The following is a 19,408-nucleotide window of genomic DNA, read 5'->3' on the forward strand; positions in this document are numbered from 1 at the left end:
TTTCACAAACACTTCATGGCACCTGTCTCCAGGCCCTCCTTCCTGTCTTCAGGGAGCATCTAATCAATGGAGGAGTTGAAGGCTCATACTGTGTTTTAGTGAATATAAACAGAGTAATGACAGCATGGCAGAGGGAAGATTAATCCCAACTGAAGGAAAGAAAACATCTATTTGTTGAATACCTGTTGTTTGTTAGGCATTCTGCTAAGACCTTACATGCATGAATTATCTTGAGGTGTTTTTTTTTTTTAAATTTTAATCCTCACATCAGCCTAGTTTTTTTTTCCCCCCTCCTTTACATAAATCTTAAAAGCATTATTATACACCATAAAATACTGGCTGTATTCTTTTCCAATTTTAAGTTATATGCTTAGTAAACTCTTTTAATACTCTCTTGTTAATTTTTTATTTTACCATAATTTTAACAAACATTTTTGAAACCTTATTATATAAATAAGCTTCACACATTTTAAAGTATTTTAATATCCACTGTCTCATTTTAACATTGCAATAATACTATAGGAGTTTGGTTGATCGATACCTATTCCTCCTTCACAGGTTGAGAAACTGAAGTTAAGAGATTGGTCTAAATATGTTTTTAAAATATGCTCTTAATAGATGTTAGAGGGGAAAAATAAAGTAAGAATCGCAAACCTCATAGCCCAGGTTCTTCATTTTTGAGGAAGCTATAAGGACATGAAGAGTCAAGTGACTTCTGTATTGTGCATATAAAAAATGATTGCTATTTGAATTATGCTTATATTTTCATGTGCTCATTCAACAAATGTTTGTTGATTTCCATTTTGTTTGGTATTTGGCACATATCTAATTAAAGTCTTATTAGGATAACACCTAAATGAAAGAATCCAGAAAATACCAAAAAATCATAATATATTTTGACTAATTTGTTAGATACAAAGCTTATACAGAAAAGGGAGTAATCAACTAAACTGAATCTTGAAGGACAAGGCAGATAAGAGAATTCCATGTGAAAGAAATTACATATGTCAGATTTAAAAGCTTGAAAAAGTATTGCATGTTTGGGACCAGACACATCCAATTCTTGGGGGATATGAGATGTGAAGATACCAAACCAATGAAATAGTGAGGTTAAATAAGTAGGGGGCAGGCGATGAGTCATAGATCATGTATTTAATTGTGCAGGTCAATTAATACTGAAATTGTATTCTTAAATAGTAGATTTACATTAGATAGGTAAATAGATGCATAAACACATGCATATATCATTTTTAATAAATAACAAATTAAAGCCATATTTCTGTACTCAGCGAAAAATAAATAATAGCGTAAAACTGGTAAGAAGCTGATGCTGTGCTAAAATTGGCTTAGTACGGGTTTATATCTTTTCTCTGTGTGTTAGTCACATATATATAATTTATAGCTTACTTATGGCTGTAAATTACTTTTTTTTTCAATATATGAAATTTATTGTCAAATTGGTTTCCATACAACACCCAGTGCTCATCCCAAAAGGTGCCCTCCTCAATACCCATCATCCGTCCTCCCCTCCCTCCCACCCCCCATCAACCCTCAGTTTGTTCTCAGTTTTTAAGAGTCTCTTATGCTTTGGCTCTCTTCCACTCTAACCTCTCTTTTTTTTTTTCCTTCCCCTCCCCCATGGGTTTCTGTTAAGTTTCTCAGGATCCACATAAGAGTGAAACCATATGGTATCTGTCTTTCTCTATATGGCTTATTTCACTTAGCATAACCCTCTCCAGTTCCATCCACGTTGCTACAAAGGGCCATATTTCATTCTTTCTCATTGCCACGTAGTACTCCATTATGTATATAAACCACAATTGTAAATTACTTTTTATCTTTGTTAGTATAGATGTTTCAGAGCTGCACAGAATATTCATCAAATAATTTCTGAAACAAATAAACTACAATGTGCTCTTTTTCTTTATATTAACTGTTAATATTTATCAATAATAATTTAAAAAAGGATGTGATGGGTAAATGAAATAACTTCTTTTGCCTAGATTGTCCTGACTCTCCAGATGGACATATTCTCTGAGTATTATTAAGATAAGTGAATGTCTTCAATTTGTCATTTCTATATTTAACATATTTAATGATAATACATTATAGTAGTAATATTAAAGTATAGAAACAATTCTAGAAACATTTTAGTTCTCTTGTTACTTCAGTTTTAGAATATACTGTGTTTCACATGGATCTTGTTTATTAATAAATTTAATGAGGGGTCCCTCAGTGGCTTAGTCAGTTAAGCATCCAACTTCCGCTCAGGTTGTGATCTCACAGTTCGTGAGTTCGAGCCCCGCGTTGGGCTCTGTGCCAACAGTTCAGAGTCTGGAGCCTGCTTCGGATTCTGTGTCTCCCTCTCTCTCTCTGCCCCTCCCCCGCTCATGCTGTGTCTCTGTCTCTCAAAAAATGAATAAATGTTAAAAAAAATTTTAATAAATTTTATGAAAGAGGAGCTTTATTTAGGTTCATATAACAGATTATTCTACATTAGATAACATTTTCACATACAGCGCTTCAAACATATATATTTACTAAGAAATCTAATGGGTATAGAATGTCTTCCTGTAGTTGTTGTTTGTAACACAATGTGGAAAATAATGTAAGAGTAACTTTGGATTTGGATTAATCTATAATTTGGTGGCATTTTTTTGTTTCTGAACCTTCCCAACTTATGGCATTTTGATGTTTTCTTAGAAAATAAGTATATATGCATATACTATCCAATTTTACACACAATTAACATTTTCAAATCTAAGTAGGGAGTTCTCGTGGTTTGTAGTATTTGCTTGTTAATTTCTTGATGAATGGTTAAAGAGGCCAAGAAGTGCACTCAGTCCAACATGTCTTCTGAAGACAGATGATCTCAAATAAATTCTCTTCCCAATCAGATTTTGATTTGTTGGGTGTTCAACCAATTCTTTCCAAGGACAGTGTTTATAAGCCTTGTAATGAGACAGCCCTTTGAGACCTTACCTCTTTTTGCCTGTAATTTTGATGAATGAATCTCTAATTCATAAAAGATATTGTGATTGAAAAGCACCTTTGGATCTTGTACACTTTAATTTAGATAAATGTTTGGTGCGATACCACAAAATCAGGAAGTTTACTGAGCTACAGACTGATAACACTTCCAACAGGGGTGGCAAGTTCCGTGTGTTGGTACAGAGTAGTTTACTCTATATCTTTTAAAGGCATGATTGTTTTACTACTTTAAAACCAGAGATGATAAAATTGAAAGCTTAATATGCATTTCAGAGTTTACCTTCCTTTGACTACATTTATTTTATTTGTAGATTTTCATAACACAAGAGTAATGTAAAGCATTTTTCTTAATGACAAAGCAGATTAAACATGATTGTGTACAAGGTAAAACATGTTTTATCAGGCTGACTCATACTTAAACTTAAAGGGTTTAACTGATTATTTCATGTAAAGAACCAAGTTCCCTTTTGTGTAAATACACAGATTCTCCAGTTTGCCCCCAAATTGGAGGCAAATCAACCAGAATCTCTGAGAAATCTTAGGATCTTCAGATTAAGAAATATCCAGAGGTGACGTTTACGTCTCAGTTCATCCATTTGTTTAGCGTTTAGGAGGGCTCACTCTGTGTCAGGCAGTGTGCTAAGAACTGAGAAGACAAAGACAGAAACATGTTGCCAGTGATCAAGGAGCTTTCGGGCTGTGTGGAGACAACAAGCCAACAGCCAATTCCGATACTTGTAACTCCAATAGTAGGATTTGCAAGGGTGGGGGAAGCATAAGGGAAAAAGCACACAAACTTAGCTTAAGAAATCTGCGAAGAGGGGTGCCTGGGTAGCTCGGTCAGTTAAGCGTCTGACTCTTGGTTTCCCTCAGGTTATGATCTCATGGGAGTGAGATCGAGTCCTAGCCTTGGGCTTTGCCCTGGGCCTGGAGCCTGCTCTCTCCCTCTCTCTGTGCCCCTCTCCTGCCCCCCCCCCCCCATAAATAATAAAGAAAGAAAGAAGAGAAATCAGAGGGGTGCCTGGATGGCTCAGTTGGTTAAGTGTCCAACTCTTGATTTCAGCTCAGGTCATGATTTCATGGTCTTGTGAGTTTGAGCCCAGCGTCGAGCTCTGTGCTGACAGTGCAGAGCCTGCTTGGGATTCTCTCTCCCTCTCTCTCTGCCCTCCCCTGCTCGCACTTGCTCTCTCTCTAAAAAAGCAAACAAATGAATAAATAAATCAGAAATCAGAGGGGTGCTTGGGTGGCTCAGTTGGTTAAACGTCAGACTCTTGGTTTCAGCTCAGGTCATGATCTCATCATTTCATGAGTTTGAGCCCAAGCATCAGGCTCTGCACTGACAGTTCAGAGCCTGCTTGGGATTCTCTCTCTCTCTCTCTCTCAATCTCTCTCTCTCTCTCTCTCTCCCTCTCTTTCTGCCTCTCCCCTACTTGCACTGTCTCTGTCTCTCTCAAAAATGAATAAATAATTTTTTTTCTTTAATAAGAGAAATCAGAGAAGGGAACACAGAGTGGGTAGACTTGAACTCATTCAGCGAATGTTTGTTACATGTCCCCTGGGTACCAGGCGCAGAGGCTGCAGAAACAAGGCCATAATCTAATGGAAAGGGCAAACACGTAACAGATTAACACCTGTACAGTGTAGTTGAGTTCTATGTAAGCTGTGAAAGCACAGAGCGGTTGGCTAAGAAAGGCACCTAAAGGAGGTAATTTGAAAGATCAAATAGGAATTAGCCCAACAAAGGAGGAATGAAGGAACACACCATACAGAGGGAATAATATTAGCCCTGGGTGAAAAGGTCCGAGCACGTATTTTGGAAGCTATAACTGGTTCAGTAATGGTGATGGGGGAGTAAGAAAATATAATGCAAAACTGGTAATGAGGATAAAAGGCCTAGACCAGCTGTGCTAAGGAGTTTATTTTTTATTTTTTTTAACGTTTATTTATTTTTGAGACAGAGACAGAGCATGAACGGGGGAGGGGCAGAGAGAGAGGGAGACACAGAATCAGAAGCAGGCTCCAGGCTCAGAGCCATCAGCCCAGAGCCCGACGCGGGGCTCGAACTCATGGACCGTGAGATCGTGACCCGAGGTGAAGTCGGACGCTTAACCGACTGAGCCACCCAGGCGCCCCAAGGAATTTAGATTTTGACTCCTATCATGTAAGACTTGCATTGAATGTTGTTGATTGGGAGGAGTTAGTAAACAATATTCAGCAGGAAAATATCAATTTATTTTTGCTTTGTAATAATCACTCTGACAAAAACATGGGGATAGAGTGAATAAGGGAGCTATTGAAGACCTCCAGTCTAAAAGAACAGGAGCCTGAGCTGGGGCCATGGCAGTCACCTTCCAGGATGACCCCCAAGGTTTGTGGCTTAAGTAAGCGGGTGTATCAAAACAGGGAGAGGTGGAGAAGCCAGAGATGATTCATTCAGTTAGGGAAATGTGGAATTAGGAATATCCAACTGCAGATGTCTAATAGAAATATGGCTTCTCGGTTATTAATCATTGGATTTGCGTCTTTTGTTCTCAGATGATGCAAGCTCTGAGTTGCTCAAATTAAGTTACTACCCAAGAAGCAAACAAGTTATAAAGATAGCTACCCCCAGAAGAGTTCTGTTTTACTGGCTTTATATCACCAAGAAACCAAATAAAATTAAGATAAGATTCTGGAGCATTCAGTAATCAGTCCTCAGCCTTTTATTCCAGAAGTAAGAATCATCTGTGGGCCTGTGAAAGAATATACATATAACCTGTTTAATTCCTCTCACCTCCCACGTAGCATCAATTTGTAATAATATTGTTTGTTTCTGAAGTATTTATCAAAATATGTTTTAACAAATCTATTACTTTACGCTGTTCTAACTGCCATTATCCAGTAAGAGCTAGGATAACAGACTGTACCTCTCTGACAGTGACATTCTACAGTGCTATTATGACATGACCGTGTTCCCCGTATGTTTTTTATTCCTCCAAAGTTGGCTCTCCTTTTGAGCCAACTTATTAACGTTTTAAGCAAACAGAATTTGCTCTGAGTCGCTGACAGAAACAAGTGTGTAAGTCGCAATGAAAGGCTAGCTCTTTTCCCATGCAAGTTTTACAGCGGCTAGATGTACTTCTGAGGAAATGGTCGAGCAGATATCACGGACATTAATGGACTATTAATATCCAAAGTCCTATATTGAGGCTGGGAGAATGGACCAAAAGTCTTGTTAATTGTTCACTGTAGAGAATTTTGGCCAAAGGTGTGATAAGGTTTGGAGAGTTATTGCACATGTACACAAACATCATAACAGCCCCTAGAACTCTGATGTGACACCACCATGCAGGAGTGATGTATTAGGCTCCCATTTTCAGGAATATTTCCACCATGCCTAATGACGTGTAGGGATTTTCCCAGGAAATGCTGCTTCCTTGAAGCCTATATGCTAATATTACAGCTAGAACACATTAAATTACATTTTCTTCCAGAAGAAATTCCTCCTTCAAGTGATATGAAATAGAGGTATTTTTTAGCTATCTATATAGATAGATAGCTAAAATATATGTATGTTTACATATATATATATATACACGTATATATACATGTGTGTGTATGTATGTATATATATAAGTTTACTTGCTATTCAGATCATTTGAGTCATCATCACCTGCCAAAGCGGGTGGCTGAAGTGGCTGTTCTTAAGATATTTTAATATAATGTAGAAATTTAAATACTGAATTATATCCATTACGCAGTCAGATCCATGAGAGATTCAAATGCGTTGTAATTTGTAACCTTAACTGATTGCCATGTTAATGCTAGGTCAGCTCTGGCTGTATTTCAATTTTTCTGACTTACTTTGTTTTTATATATTTGGCCTTCTATACTATTTTATATAACAAAATAAGGCTATCAGTTTAGAAAAACTATTGATTTCACTAACTGTTAATAGCAATTGTGCAGCACAGTTTATGTCTGTACTAGTCCTAACTTCACCTGTTTGTAGCTTCCCAGTGGCAACCACTTCTCTCTTCAGATGTGGATGCGTTCTTGTTTTCTTCATACTTCTGTACTTTCAGAAATGATCTGATTGGGGTGCCTGGGTGGCTCAGTCAGTTAAGCAAGTGACTTTTAGCTCGGGTCATGATCTCACGGTTCAGGAGTTCAAGCCCCGCCTTGGGCTACAGAGCCTGCTTGGACTTCTCTCTCTGCCCCTTCCTCACTTGCACACTCTCTCCCTCTCTCTCAAAATAGAGAAACTTTAAAATTAAAAAAAATGATCTTGTCTAATGATTATCCAATTCACACAAAAGTACAATTGTGTAGAATTGTGTACTTTTATGTATCAGAAAGCCAAGTTTGTGGGGAGGTGCAGATTTTTTATAGAAAATGGTGATCTTAGAGCCCCGAGACATGCGTCTGTAGAGTCCTTTCTCCTAAGCCAACTCCTAGGTCTCCACGAGACATGAACTTTCTCGGCCTGCTTCCTCATCTGTGAGATGAGGGTAGGTGATTACACCCCCCACCTTTCTCAAAGCTATTCTGAAAGCAAACCAGATGAAGGGGAAAATGTTCTCTAATTCTGTAATTGTGAAGTCATATGTAAGTGCAGCATAAAATTATAAGAAAGTAATAGGTTGTTTTTTATACAAAAAGCCAAGCAATCATGATCACCCATATTATTTTGGTTGTGATTAGGCACTGAAGAAGATGTGGTAAAGTCCAAGAAAACCTTCAGAAGTCAAGCAATAGTGAATCAGAACGCAGAGACAGAACTTATGCTGGAAGGGGATGATGATGCAGTCAGCTTGCTGCAGGAGAAAGAAATCGACAATCTTGCAGGTAAATGTATAAATTTTTTTCTTCTATTTGTTATGAGTGATAAATACACACAAAGTTCCTGAACTGGAGATCTGTCTCCTGGTGAATGAGTTTGTACCAGTGGTTGGAACGAGGCTGAATCTCGTGAACATTAATCATTTACTTTATCTCGTTTCTTGTATTGGAGAGAAGAAAGTACATACCAAACAAATATGTATTTTACTACTAATAATTGAATACCGTACCTACTCTCTTTGTAATGAGGAGCAACATTTAATGTGAGATAGTGTATAGCATAAATTGTCCTCTCTAACTGCCTGAATAATTGGAAGGGGGGACAGAATGCTAGACTCATCAACATACATGTGATTCCAACATGCTAACGGCTGTGAAGAACAGCCACCTCAGCCGTGAGACCATCGAATTTGCCATTTTTTTCCCTGCTGTCACTTTTGGGAATGTCCCTCCCCATTCCTGTTTTTTTTTCTCTATCCCCACACTGCTAACCCCCACATTCTTTCACCTGCCTGCCCTCAGTTTTCATCTTGTCCTATGCTGGTCTAAGGTGAGTGCAGAGCAGTACCTGCCATGACCATGTGGGATAGAGATATCTCAAAGTGTTGGCCTATACCCTTGTTTGGGTTTTAAACCATCTTTGAGACTCTGATGAAAACAGATTGCTTCACGAAGGTGCACATATAATTTTGTACACAATTTCAGAGGGTTCACTGACCCCTGGAAACCAGTCCATAGAATCATATCCTGGATCTCAAGTGAAAAACTCCTGCTTTAGAGTCAAAAAGTGGCTGAGTCTTCCCTCAATTCTGTATTTTCAGTCCATACCATGGTGGGGAGGCAGGTGCCAGTGGAGAAGTGGACTTGTAGTCATCATTCTGTTTACAAAATAGCACTTCTGTTTCCAGAAATGTGCTGAAAATGATCTGGCATGCTTTATGAAAACCTCCAGTGAGGGCCACCTGGGTGGTTCGGTCAGTTAAGCATCTGACTCTTGATTTTGGCTCAGGTCATGATCTCAGGGTTCATGGGATGGAGCCCCACATCGGGCTCTGCACCACCAGCACAGAACCTGCTGGGGATTCTCTCTCACTGTCTCTCTGCCTCTCTCTCTCTCTCTCTCTCTCTCAAAATAAATAAATAAGCTTTAATTAAAAAGAAAAAAGAAAGCCCCTGGTGATGTTTTCTACCAGTTAGAGATTTCTGTTTTTCCCAGAGGAGTTCTTATTAATTGTAAACTAGAGGTGGCACATTATTCTCCCTCTTCTACAAAATGTTTAATAAGGTTATTCTAATGCCAGCTCCTGCATATACCTAGTCTAGTCACTGACGTTTCTGTATCATAAAAATTACGTGTTCCATTTGGAACTCATCCTAAGTCTATGAACAAATGTTTGCCTTGAATTCCTAGGTAAGTGTTGAAATTTTGGTTTTGTTGTTTTTGTGGTTTGTTTTACTAGTTCAAAGATTTACTCTGAGGCCATTTGGAAGTTTAAGCAAATGAAGTCTGTGATTTCTTTTTCCCAAAGATTTGTTTTCTCTTTTCCCGGTCTTATTCTTGATCCTAAAGAAGTAGAGAAAATTTATAAACATGTTTTGTTACCTTCTTAGATAATGTGTTGTCTTTCCTCATTCACATATGGTAATAAATATGTTCAATAATTATACAATTTAGTTTAGACTCTCCGTTATCAAAGTAATTAATTAGTTGATACAAATTTGGCTGGTACCCTAAAGTTTATTATAAAAAGATTTTCCCTGTACTACCAGAGGCAAAATCCAATAAAGACTCATAACTTCTTTATGTTTCTCTCCTTTAATGGTAGCTAGAGTAATTATTAATATTAATTAACAGTTTTTTTACTTGTATTTATTTTTGAGAGACAGAGAGAGACAGAGAACAAGCAGGGAAGGGACAGAGAGAGAGGGAGACACAGCATCTGAAGCAGGCTCCAGGCTGCGAGCTGTCAGCACAGAGCCTGACGTGGGACTCAAGCCCATGAACCATGAGATCACGACCTGAGCCACCCAGGAGCCCCTATTAATGAATACTTTAAACAAAATTCCCAAAATCACATTAAGTTAAAATACCTACAGGACAATGAAAGTATGCTTGCAGTAAATTAGTTAAACACCTAATTGTGTGGCTCTTGACCAACTCACTGTCAAGACTCTTCTAACTTCAGTCTTTTAAACAGATTTTTCTTTGAGAAGATCCACTCCTATCTATTTCCACCTGGTTCTAATTCATACTATTTTTGCAGAATGCTTGTGTCCGATAAATCTTACAAACTGTCCTAAAATATTGATCCCTGATCTGGTCAGTAATGTTCATCTTTAAAACAGCAATCCATGAATGTGACACTGAGCTTTGAATGCAGTAGAAAAGAAGGAGGGGATGGATGTTTTGTGAAGGGAGAAGTAAAGGTAACAGAAATAGTCTGCATAATATATAGGTATATATAGGTTCATCTTGTAAATGCTGAAGCCTGTTTATTATCTAGACTGGTGGGATAGTTACAGTGTCACAGAGAAATCATTTTTAGAAGTTAATTACAAACCGCTATTCTTAGATTTAAGAGGTTAATAAAACTGTGGACCACATAAATACGTAACTTTTTGGTTGTCTTTGTCTCAAAAACTAAAATTTATTAAATAATAGTGGCTTTCTTGTATATAACTTAAAGTTCTGTATATCCAAATAGTGCTAAGCTGCCTTTATAAAGAGTGCTTCTGTGTCACAGGAGATGTACACTCATTAAAATCCAGGACATCCTAAAATTAGTATAATCTGATACTGTTGTCTGGAAATACTATGTAAGATAACAAATGCCCATTTTCCATTTCTGGGATTAAAAACTACAGGTTGATCTTTTCATGATTTAGTGATAGGACTTGCATATCAGTAATGTAAGAAATGTACCTTCAAAAATATACAAGTACTTAAGAGTTCTTACATTTTAGAGTTTCGTTGAATGAAGGCACCATTTTTATAATAATAATGGTAAACCTAAGCCTGCCGATTAGCCTAATTCATTTTCTTGTTCTTACAAAGCCCTGTTTTGCTGATAGACACACAAATGAGGAGACCATGCATTATAATTTGTCAATATGCAATATTTCTTATGAGTCAAGTTAAATTCCAAGAAAAAAAATACACTAATTAGAATAGAAAACTAAGGAAAGTACTAATTTGGTTAAGATTAATTCTATTTGGTGACTTAAAAGACAGGTTCAGTTTTTGTTTATAAAAAGAAAAAAAAAAGAAAAGAATAGCTAGCATGGCTTCCTAAGAACCAGGCGGTGTTCAAAGAGCTTTATATGCAGTAACCTATTTCATGTTCACAATAACCCTATGACCTAGATACTATTATTACCCTAATTTTACAAATGAGGCTTTAGAGGCCAAGGCAGATTAATTTGCTTGTGTAAGATTAAAAAGTAAATAAAATACTGTATTTCCTCTTAAATACATAGTTTACGGTTTGAATTGAAATATACCAAATACTATATTTAAATATGCATGTGTATATACTTAAAGACTCTCCTAAAATAATGTCAAAACAAGATCCTCAGCTTATACCTCAATTTTTACATTGGTCCATTATACTATATTTAGAAGTCTATGAATATGCCCAATAATTAATTTTGGTTTTATATATCAGTTCTCTAAAATCATTCCGGTAAGTTAAGAAAATTTGGTAGAGTATTTTTTAGCACAATTTTATTTAAATTTTGACTCCTTTTTTTCCCCATTTTCTTTGGAGTTTTCTAGTTTTAATAAAGATAAAATGGTCCACAAATTTTACAGCTTTAAATGTCATACAATTTTCTGTTTCACTTTTTAGTTCCCTTTCTTCCCAAGCTGTTCATCTCAAGAGGCAAGTTAAATGTGTGTGATTATTAATTACTCAATTTATTATGCATTGTAGCAAGTGGCTAATATAATTATAATATAGAAGTATGCAAATCAGTTAAGTAATTATTATATTAATAACACCTAACTTTATTTTAATTGCTTTTTTTAGTTTGCAGTGATTCACCAAAGTGAATTAGCACCTAAGATTCCATACGTAACTAAAAATTTCAATTTACTAATTATATTGTTACTTAAAACATTGTAATTAATTAATATAATTTAACTGATTTTAATCTAAAACCCCGATATACATTTTAATTTGAAACTTACTTTGCCAAGTTATTTCTTCAAATAATTATTAAGTTAACTGAAATTTAAGATTAACTCAAATTTATATGAATTGACAAGTGAATGATTTACTTCAACGATAGAATTGTGTACCACTGATAAAACGTACCTCCTTTTTTTTAGGATGGTAGTTCTGTCACATACACTGAGTGAAAGTACAAATATTTTCCATAACAGATTTGGAATTTGTACAGATTTCTTTATTGTTACTTACAAATATTAGTCATTTTGCAAAGTTAGGGAATTCTGGGTTCATGTTGATGATGGTCACTTATGGTTCGTCAGTTCTGCAAATTATCAAAAAAATGTTTTATCTGTGTAAGCTCTTTTTACCAATAATCCACCCATCCATTCCTACACCAGTATCCAAACTTCTTAACCAGAAATATCCTTCACATTTTTCCATTCTACACCTTCCCTTGTATCACTTATCAAAATCTCTACCCATTTTTTATACGTATTTTAAACACTTCATGAAGTATTCACTGGCCAGTTTTGTCACCCCCATAACCTTTGTGTGGTAGCAATTTTATTGAGACATAATTCACGTGCCATACAACTGACCCATTCAAACGGCACAATTTAATGATTTTTAGTATATTCACAGAGTCATGCAGCCATCATCACAATCTTAGAACACTCCATCACACAAAAAGAAACCTCCACACTCTTTGGCTATTCCACCCAATTTCCCATGCCCCCTCTACAGGCCTAGAGGACCAGTAATCTACTTTCTGTCTCCATAGATTTGACTATTCTGGACATCTCGTATAAATATAATTGTATAATATGTAGTCTTTTGTGATTAGCTTATTTTACTTACCATTATGTTTTCAAGACTCATCCATGTAATAGCATACATGTCCTTTTTATGGTGAATAATATTCCATTGAATGGATATTTCACATTTTGTTTATCCATTCATTAATTGTTGGACATTTGGTGTGTTTCCACTTTTTGACTACTGTGATTAACAGTATGAACATTCACATACAACATTTTATGCCAACATGTGTTTTCATTTCTCTTGAATATATACCTAGGCATGAAATTTCTGGGTCAAATAATAACTCTATCTTTAACTTTTTGAGGAACTGTTAGACTCTTTTCCAAAGTGGCTGCATCATTTTACATTCCTATCACCAGTGTGTGGGGATCAGATTTCTCCACATCTTTACTGCTCATTATTATCTGTCTTTTTTATTATAGCCACTCCTTGAAATTTTGATTATATCACTCTTAAGATACTGATACAATACAAGATGTTTTTGTGTATGTTTTCTTTTTCCTTTTAGATTGCAAATTCCTTAAATATAGTGACCATATCCCATATATCTTTGAACCGGGAAGAAATCTAACACAATTACTTGCACTAAAAATGTTCCCATTGAAAAAAGTTTATGTAGGGGGCGCCTGGGTGGCTCAGTCCATTGAGCGTCTGACTTCGGCTCAGGTCATGATCTCATGGCCTGTGAGTTTGAGCCCCGCGTAGGGCTCTGTGCTGATAGCTTGGAGCCTGGAGCCTGCTTCAGATTCTATGTCTCCCTCACTCTCTGCCCCTCTCCCACTCATGCTCTGTCTCTATCTCAAAAATATATGAACATTAAAAAATTAAAGAAAAGAAAAAGTTTATGTAGTTTGAAATAAACTAGAGAGCTAGTTTAATAACTATAGATTATTATCTAGTTAATTTATACCAAAACCAAAAAAACAATTGAGCTATTCGAATTAAGTGTTTGGGACTTAAATTATTCAGATCATCTGTTCATACTAATTGAATCATTCAAATTACTCAACTCATCAGTTGACTTTTTCAGGGTAAGGACTAAACTAATCTTTCTTCCGTTCAGTTTTTGCTAATTGTATCATTTTAACTAAATGTCTCTTAAGACTCCCATTTTTAAAGTCAAGATACCACTGTGACTCTTAATCAAAAAAAATTTTTTTTCTCTATCACACAGAAAAGATATTCTATAACCAAAGGATTATATTCTTATTTTGAATACTTAAAAAGAGTTCACTAGTATAGAAAACTGGCAACATGGGAAAAAGTGTTAGAATATGAAAGTTGGATATTTTTATGTGGCTTTTTCAAAGTGATAGATTTTATTATCCTTTACACACACACACACACACACACAATCACCCCACATACCACACACCAAAGTCCAGAATCCATAACTCAGAAAAAAATGCATTATGTAAATTTAAGAATGAAAAAGATATAGAAATGAAGAGAACATCTACTAAGAGAAACAGGATGTAATCAGTAAGAGGTTCTCCTAAATGACAGTCAGCTTCCCTGCAGGACACCCCCCTTTAATGCCCTAGACAGTTCCCAAGTATGCTTTCACTGATGTTTAGAGGGCAGTACCTTTTCAGACTATTTTTCTGGTTGTTAATGGGTCAAATTTTTGGTCTGTTTTCTGTTATCTTTATTCTATTAATTCATGGTGAATGCAGATATCAAATAATTGGAGGGGAGCTTGCTTAGACTTTGTTTTAAGGTTGACCATTCCTACCTCCTTAAGTCTCTATTTTCTTACATTCACACACCAACTGATTTGCTTACTCATTAACATCTATTAAATATTTAGGAGATAGAACTCTGGGACTCAGAGACTGATAGAAAACAAATCATCAGGATTAGCACTACTACCACTACCTCTCAGTAACTTCAGTAACCAGAAAGTTACCCCATAAAATATGTCTACCCTAATAAGTGAAAGTAGACAATTCAGATGATCAGATAAGTGGGGCGCCTGAGTGGCTCAGTTGGTTAAACATCTGACTCTTGATTTAGGCTCAGGTCATGATCTCACGGTTCATGAGTTTGAGCTCCACATCAGCCTCTGGGTTGACAGCTTGGAGCCTGCTGGAGATTCTCTCTCTCCCTCTCTCTCTCAAAATAAACATTTTTTTTAAAGATGATCAGATATATACTGTAGGCCTTCCAGTGTTCTAACCTGGGATGTCCAGATACCAGAGGCAAAAGTTGTTTATATATACATTGAACGTTACCTAAAAACTGAGCTAAGAAAGGTGGATAAAGCAAAATATACAACATACAAGGAGGACAAACTCAAGATTATAGAAAAATATGATAAAAATACAGGAACAACAGGAACTCAAAAAGCTAAGAGTTTTTCAGAGAAATGTTATTTAAAAAGAAAAAAGTTTGAACCTACACACAGAAAAGTTTTATTATAATTGTTTAATGGAATAAGAGAACATACTACAGAAGGAACAAGTTCAGTGTTAAACAGATAAACTCATACCATATCTGCTTAAGCCTAACTACTCCATGCAATACAGTTCAAATATGAACAGTATTTCCCTAACAAAACTAGTATTTTTTGCAAGATTTCTCCATATTTATTTTATGTAGTTTTAGTTGCAGAGTCTAACTAGAATCGATCTGATATTTGTATTTAGGGGGAAAATGCCTTTTAAACATTCTGGATTCTCTAAGATGCATTTTGCTCAGTATTTTCCCCTTAATTTTTAAGCCCATGTGTATTTCAAGGGAAATTTAATCCATATGTCCCTGACTCACTCACACTTAACTCATCAAAATATTGTTTAGTAAAAGCATTTGATGTTGAAAAAGCCTTATGAGTCTTTATAAATAGTCTTTTTTCTCTCTCTTTGAATTAGGAAGTTGCTTTGCTAGTCATAAATAGTATACCCAAAGGGTTCACATTCAGCTTCAAACACAGAATTCACAGAGCTCTTGGACACAGCATTAACACATGCCCATTGCCTACAAAAGCTAAAATATTTAAACTCCTAACTCAATTTTTTGATTCAGTTAAAGAGTTGTAAAAATAAATAAAAGCTTTACCTTGACTACCTAGCCTTCTACTCTCTCCTTATTATTTTTGCAATGTCTACAAGGTCATTTTAGAGTCTACAACATTTTGCTATAATCCATATTTTGTTGTTTCCAAAAATGTATGTCTCCTTCCACCATGTAGTCTATAAAAATGCTTTTAAGGTACTCTTAATTACAACACATCCTGCTAGCCCAACTACGTAAATTTAAAATATAATAAAAAGACAAATTCAACTATTATTTAGTAGTTCACCAGCCATGATTCAAATAATATATAGCATTTTCCCATCTTTTCTTAAGAAACCATCCTTTGTTATGCTGCAAGTGTTCCACAAACCACAACAATGCCTATTCTTCCTAATACAGTTCTAGTTGAAACCTACTTTTTTTACTTGTTTCTCTGTACAGAGACTTTCCCATAAAGTAATTCCTCTACAGACTTATAATTATATTTATTCCCAACCTGAAAAGCAGAGGTGACAAAGAACTGAACTAACTTATCAGTAGACCAGATCTCTCCTACATGTAGGGGACTAAACTCTCCTATGCTGTGTTTTTTAAAAAGTACGTGAATGAGTATGTTAATCACCTACTGGAAATATATGGGTCATCTTGTCTGTCACACTTGGAGGAATAAACAAACAAACAAACAAAAAAAGTTCCTACTGCCAAACTGTGGATGTCAGCAACTTGGAGAAGAAGAGATGAGTATTCATCATCGCACATTGCCACACCTGTGAGGACTCCGGTGGTCTCTCCAAAAGAATTTAGCACTAATACAAACATTATATAAAAACTGATCTTGCCACTGCATTTAAAGCCGTAATATACAGGGGCGCCTGGATGGCTCAGTCGGTTGAGCGTCCGACTTCAGCTCAGGTCACGATCTTGCGGTCCGTGAGGTCCATGAGTTCAAGCCCCGCGTCAGGCTCTGGGCTGATGGCCCAGAGCCTGGAGCCTGCTTCTGATTATGTGTCTCCCTCTCTCTCTGCCCCTCCCCCATTCATGCTCTGTCTCTCTCTGTCTCAAAAATAAATAAATGTTAAAAAAAAAAATTAAAAAAAAATAAAGCCGTAATATACAAAAGGACAAGTAAGTTTTTCTGCAGAGTGAAAATATTTTATTTATTTGATTATTTTATTTCCATGGCTTGGTGTTATAGCGCCAGAGTAACATCCTGCAGAAGGTACTTAAGGACAAGTATTTACATGGTGGTCAATTTGTAAGTTGTTATCACAGTAGAAGCTGCTCCATCAGTTCAAATCATCAGCCCAATAAATATAAGTGTAGAACTTTTCATCACCAAAAAGGAAGGGAAAGTCAGACTGAGTTGCCTGTCTAAATATTGTTTTTTGTATTGTATCTTTTTCCAGTTAAAATGTTTAGGCATTTACTTGATCAGAAGATGACTGATTGCAATGTTTTATGCTTTTTTAATTCAAAAGTTCTGTTGAATTTTTCCTTCATTTAGGTCACTAACAAACAAAACTGCTTAGTTGTAGCCTCATTACAGTTCAATTGTATACAAAACAGGATTGTTAAGAACCGGGTATCACAAAAACTTTCTTAAAAAATCTTCTATCTAAGGTTGAGCTAGAAGGAGTCTCAATTCACCAACCAGTTTTCTGGGGAGAAAAATGAGTTTGATAGGTAGTAAAGAGATATGTGTGGATGGGCACATGAAGCTGGGAGACATAATTAAAATTTATTGAAAGAAAAAAATACCATAGGCAGTAACTTTCAATTCTGAATTAGGTAGCATAGTTCATTTTAGCGTGTGGAAATTAGAGGTTCAGACATTGGGGTATTTACTCATGATCACATTACAAGCAAAGAAATAAGCTGAGATCTGAGATTTAAACCCATTTTTCTGCCTCTGTTAAAGCCCTTGTTCATTTCACTATTCCATTATATATAAACCAGTGTTTGCTTGCTTTTTAATTCTAAGTTGTAACCCATTGTGGGTAAGCAAATCAACTATGTGGCTTATTACCCACATTATTTATAAATAAAATAAAAGAGAAAATAATAAATTCAAATACAAAACTTCAAAATTCATCACACATAGTAAAGATAAGAACTGGAAGGACTTGCTGGGTCCTTATTCTCTGATGCCAGATCCCAACTTGATTGAGGTTGGATGTGGTCATCCAAGCAAAACAATTATCAATATTGAATATCTACTATATGCATGATATTATGGTGGGTGCTTGGAGTAAAAAGACACATACGATTAAAGTTTCTGCTTCCAAGGAGGTTATAGTCTAGAGGAAACATACACAATGAAAAACAGCAGCAACCTAGATATACAAAGGGAACAACAATAACACAAAACAGGACCCTTGACTACCATGCAGATTCTGGAAGGCCTTCCTAGAATAGGTGTTTCCTGTATTGAGTCCAGAAACTAAGTAAAGGATTTCAAAAGATTTAAAGGATTGTTATTGCAGACAGTGGAAACAATTATATACTAAAATATCACCCTCCCTGTGAAACTACAGTAGTTCTAAATTATTCAGGTAAATGTATGAGGCAGGGAGTTTGTGAAGTTGAGACTAACAAGCTCCTGGGGGAACGTTATGTGCCATGAGGACCCTGGATTTTTATCCTGAAGGCCACAATGAGACAATGAAGGATTTTAAGCATGGAAATGATAAGATCCAGTTTAAAAAATTTGAAAGAAATCACTCAGGCCACTGTGTAGCTTATGGTTTTAGGATGCCGAAACTTGAGGTAAAAGGCTGTTGTTCGAAGTAGAGGCAATGAGAGCCTGAACCGAGTTTAAACTGGTAGTGGCAGAAAAGGGAAGGGGACACTTAAAAAAAACACTTAGAAGGTAATATGTCAGGGACTGTGATAATGGGCTGGTTGTGAGGAGTAAGAATGAGGGGCACCTGGCCTAGGAGAGGGAGTGATGTAGGAATTATTAAATGTTTTTGGGAATGCGAAGATGCAAGGTTTTAGGGGAGAGGAGAATGACGATGATTGGTTTAGCTTGGTCATATGGCTATCTGACATTTTCAAACGGTCGTCAAGGTTTGGAATTTGAGAGTCAATGTTGGACATAGAGTTTATAATTAAAACACTGAAATCACCCAAGAAAAGTGAGAATACATATGGAGAAGAGCAGCGGGCCAAAGTCATAGCCCACCAAGGATACCAACAAGGAAGTCAGGCACTAAGAGAACAATAAAGAACGGTATGCTCTAGAAGTCAAAGAACTCTCCTCTTGTTCAACATTTTTCACACTGATATTCCTTAGGACACAGGTATTTTGAAATATGCTAATGAGGGGGGAGTATCGCTAAATGTGTTTGGAAAACTCTGGGTTTAAATATACAGTGTTATGCAGGGTTTTTTTTTTTTGGACTGACGGATAGATTTTCTGAGCTTTTAACACATGAATTCACATGTGCTCCTCTGCCACTGTGGCCTAAGTAGAGGATAAAAGTGAAGGCAAAAGGAGTGAACAGGGGTGGAGAACTAAGAGGGAGAAGCTGATGTGTAGAAACTTAACAAAGGAGGGCAGGGACAAAGATAAGACAGTAGCTAGA

At 36.2% G+C, this 19,408-nt stretch overlaps 1 protein-coding gene across 5 annotated transcripts in view; it reads left to right on the forward strand.

Annotated features, from left to right (window-relative positions):
• NBEA (neurobeachin) overlaps window positions 1-19,408 on the forward strand; it is a 673,234-nt gene that overhangs the window by 439,177 nt on the left and 214,649 nt on the right. For all 5 annotated transcript variants that reach the window (XM_049646794.1, XM_049646795.1, XM_049646797.1 and 2 more), the window contains one exon: window positions 7,675-7,818. In XM_049646794.1, the coding sequence (XP_049502751.1) occupies window positions 7,675-7,818 (144 nt within the window). The remainder of the gene's footprint in view (window positions 1-7,674; window positions 7,819-19,408) is intronic.

Source organism: Panthera uncia (genome assembly GCF_023721935.1).
Source record: "Panthera uncia isolate 11264 chromosome A1 unlocalized genomic scaffold, Puncia_PCG_1.0 HiC_scaffold_16, whole genome shotgun sequence".
Classification (NCBI taxonomy): Eukaryota; Metazoa; Chordata; class Mammalia; order Carnivora; family Felidae; genus Panthera; species Panthera uncia.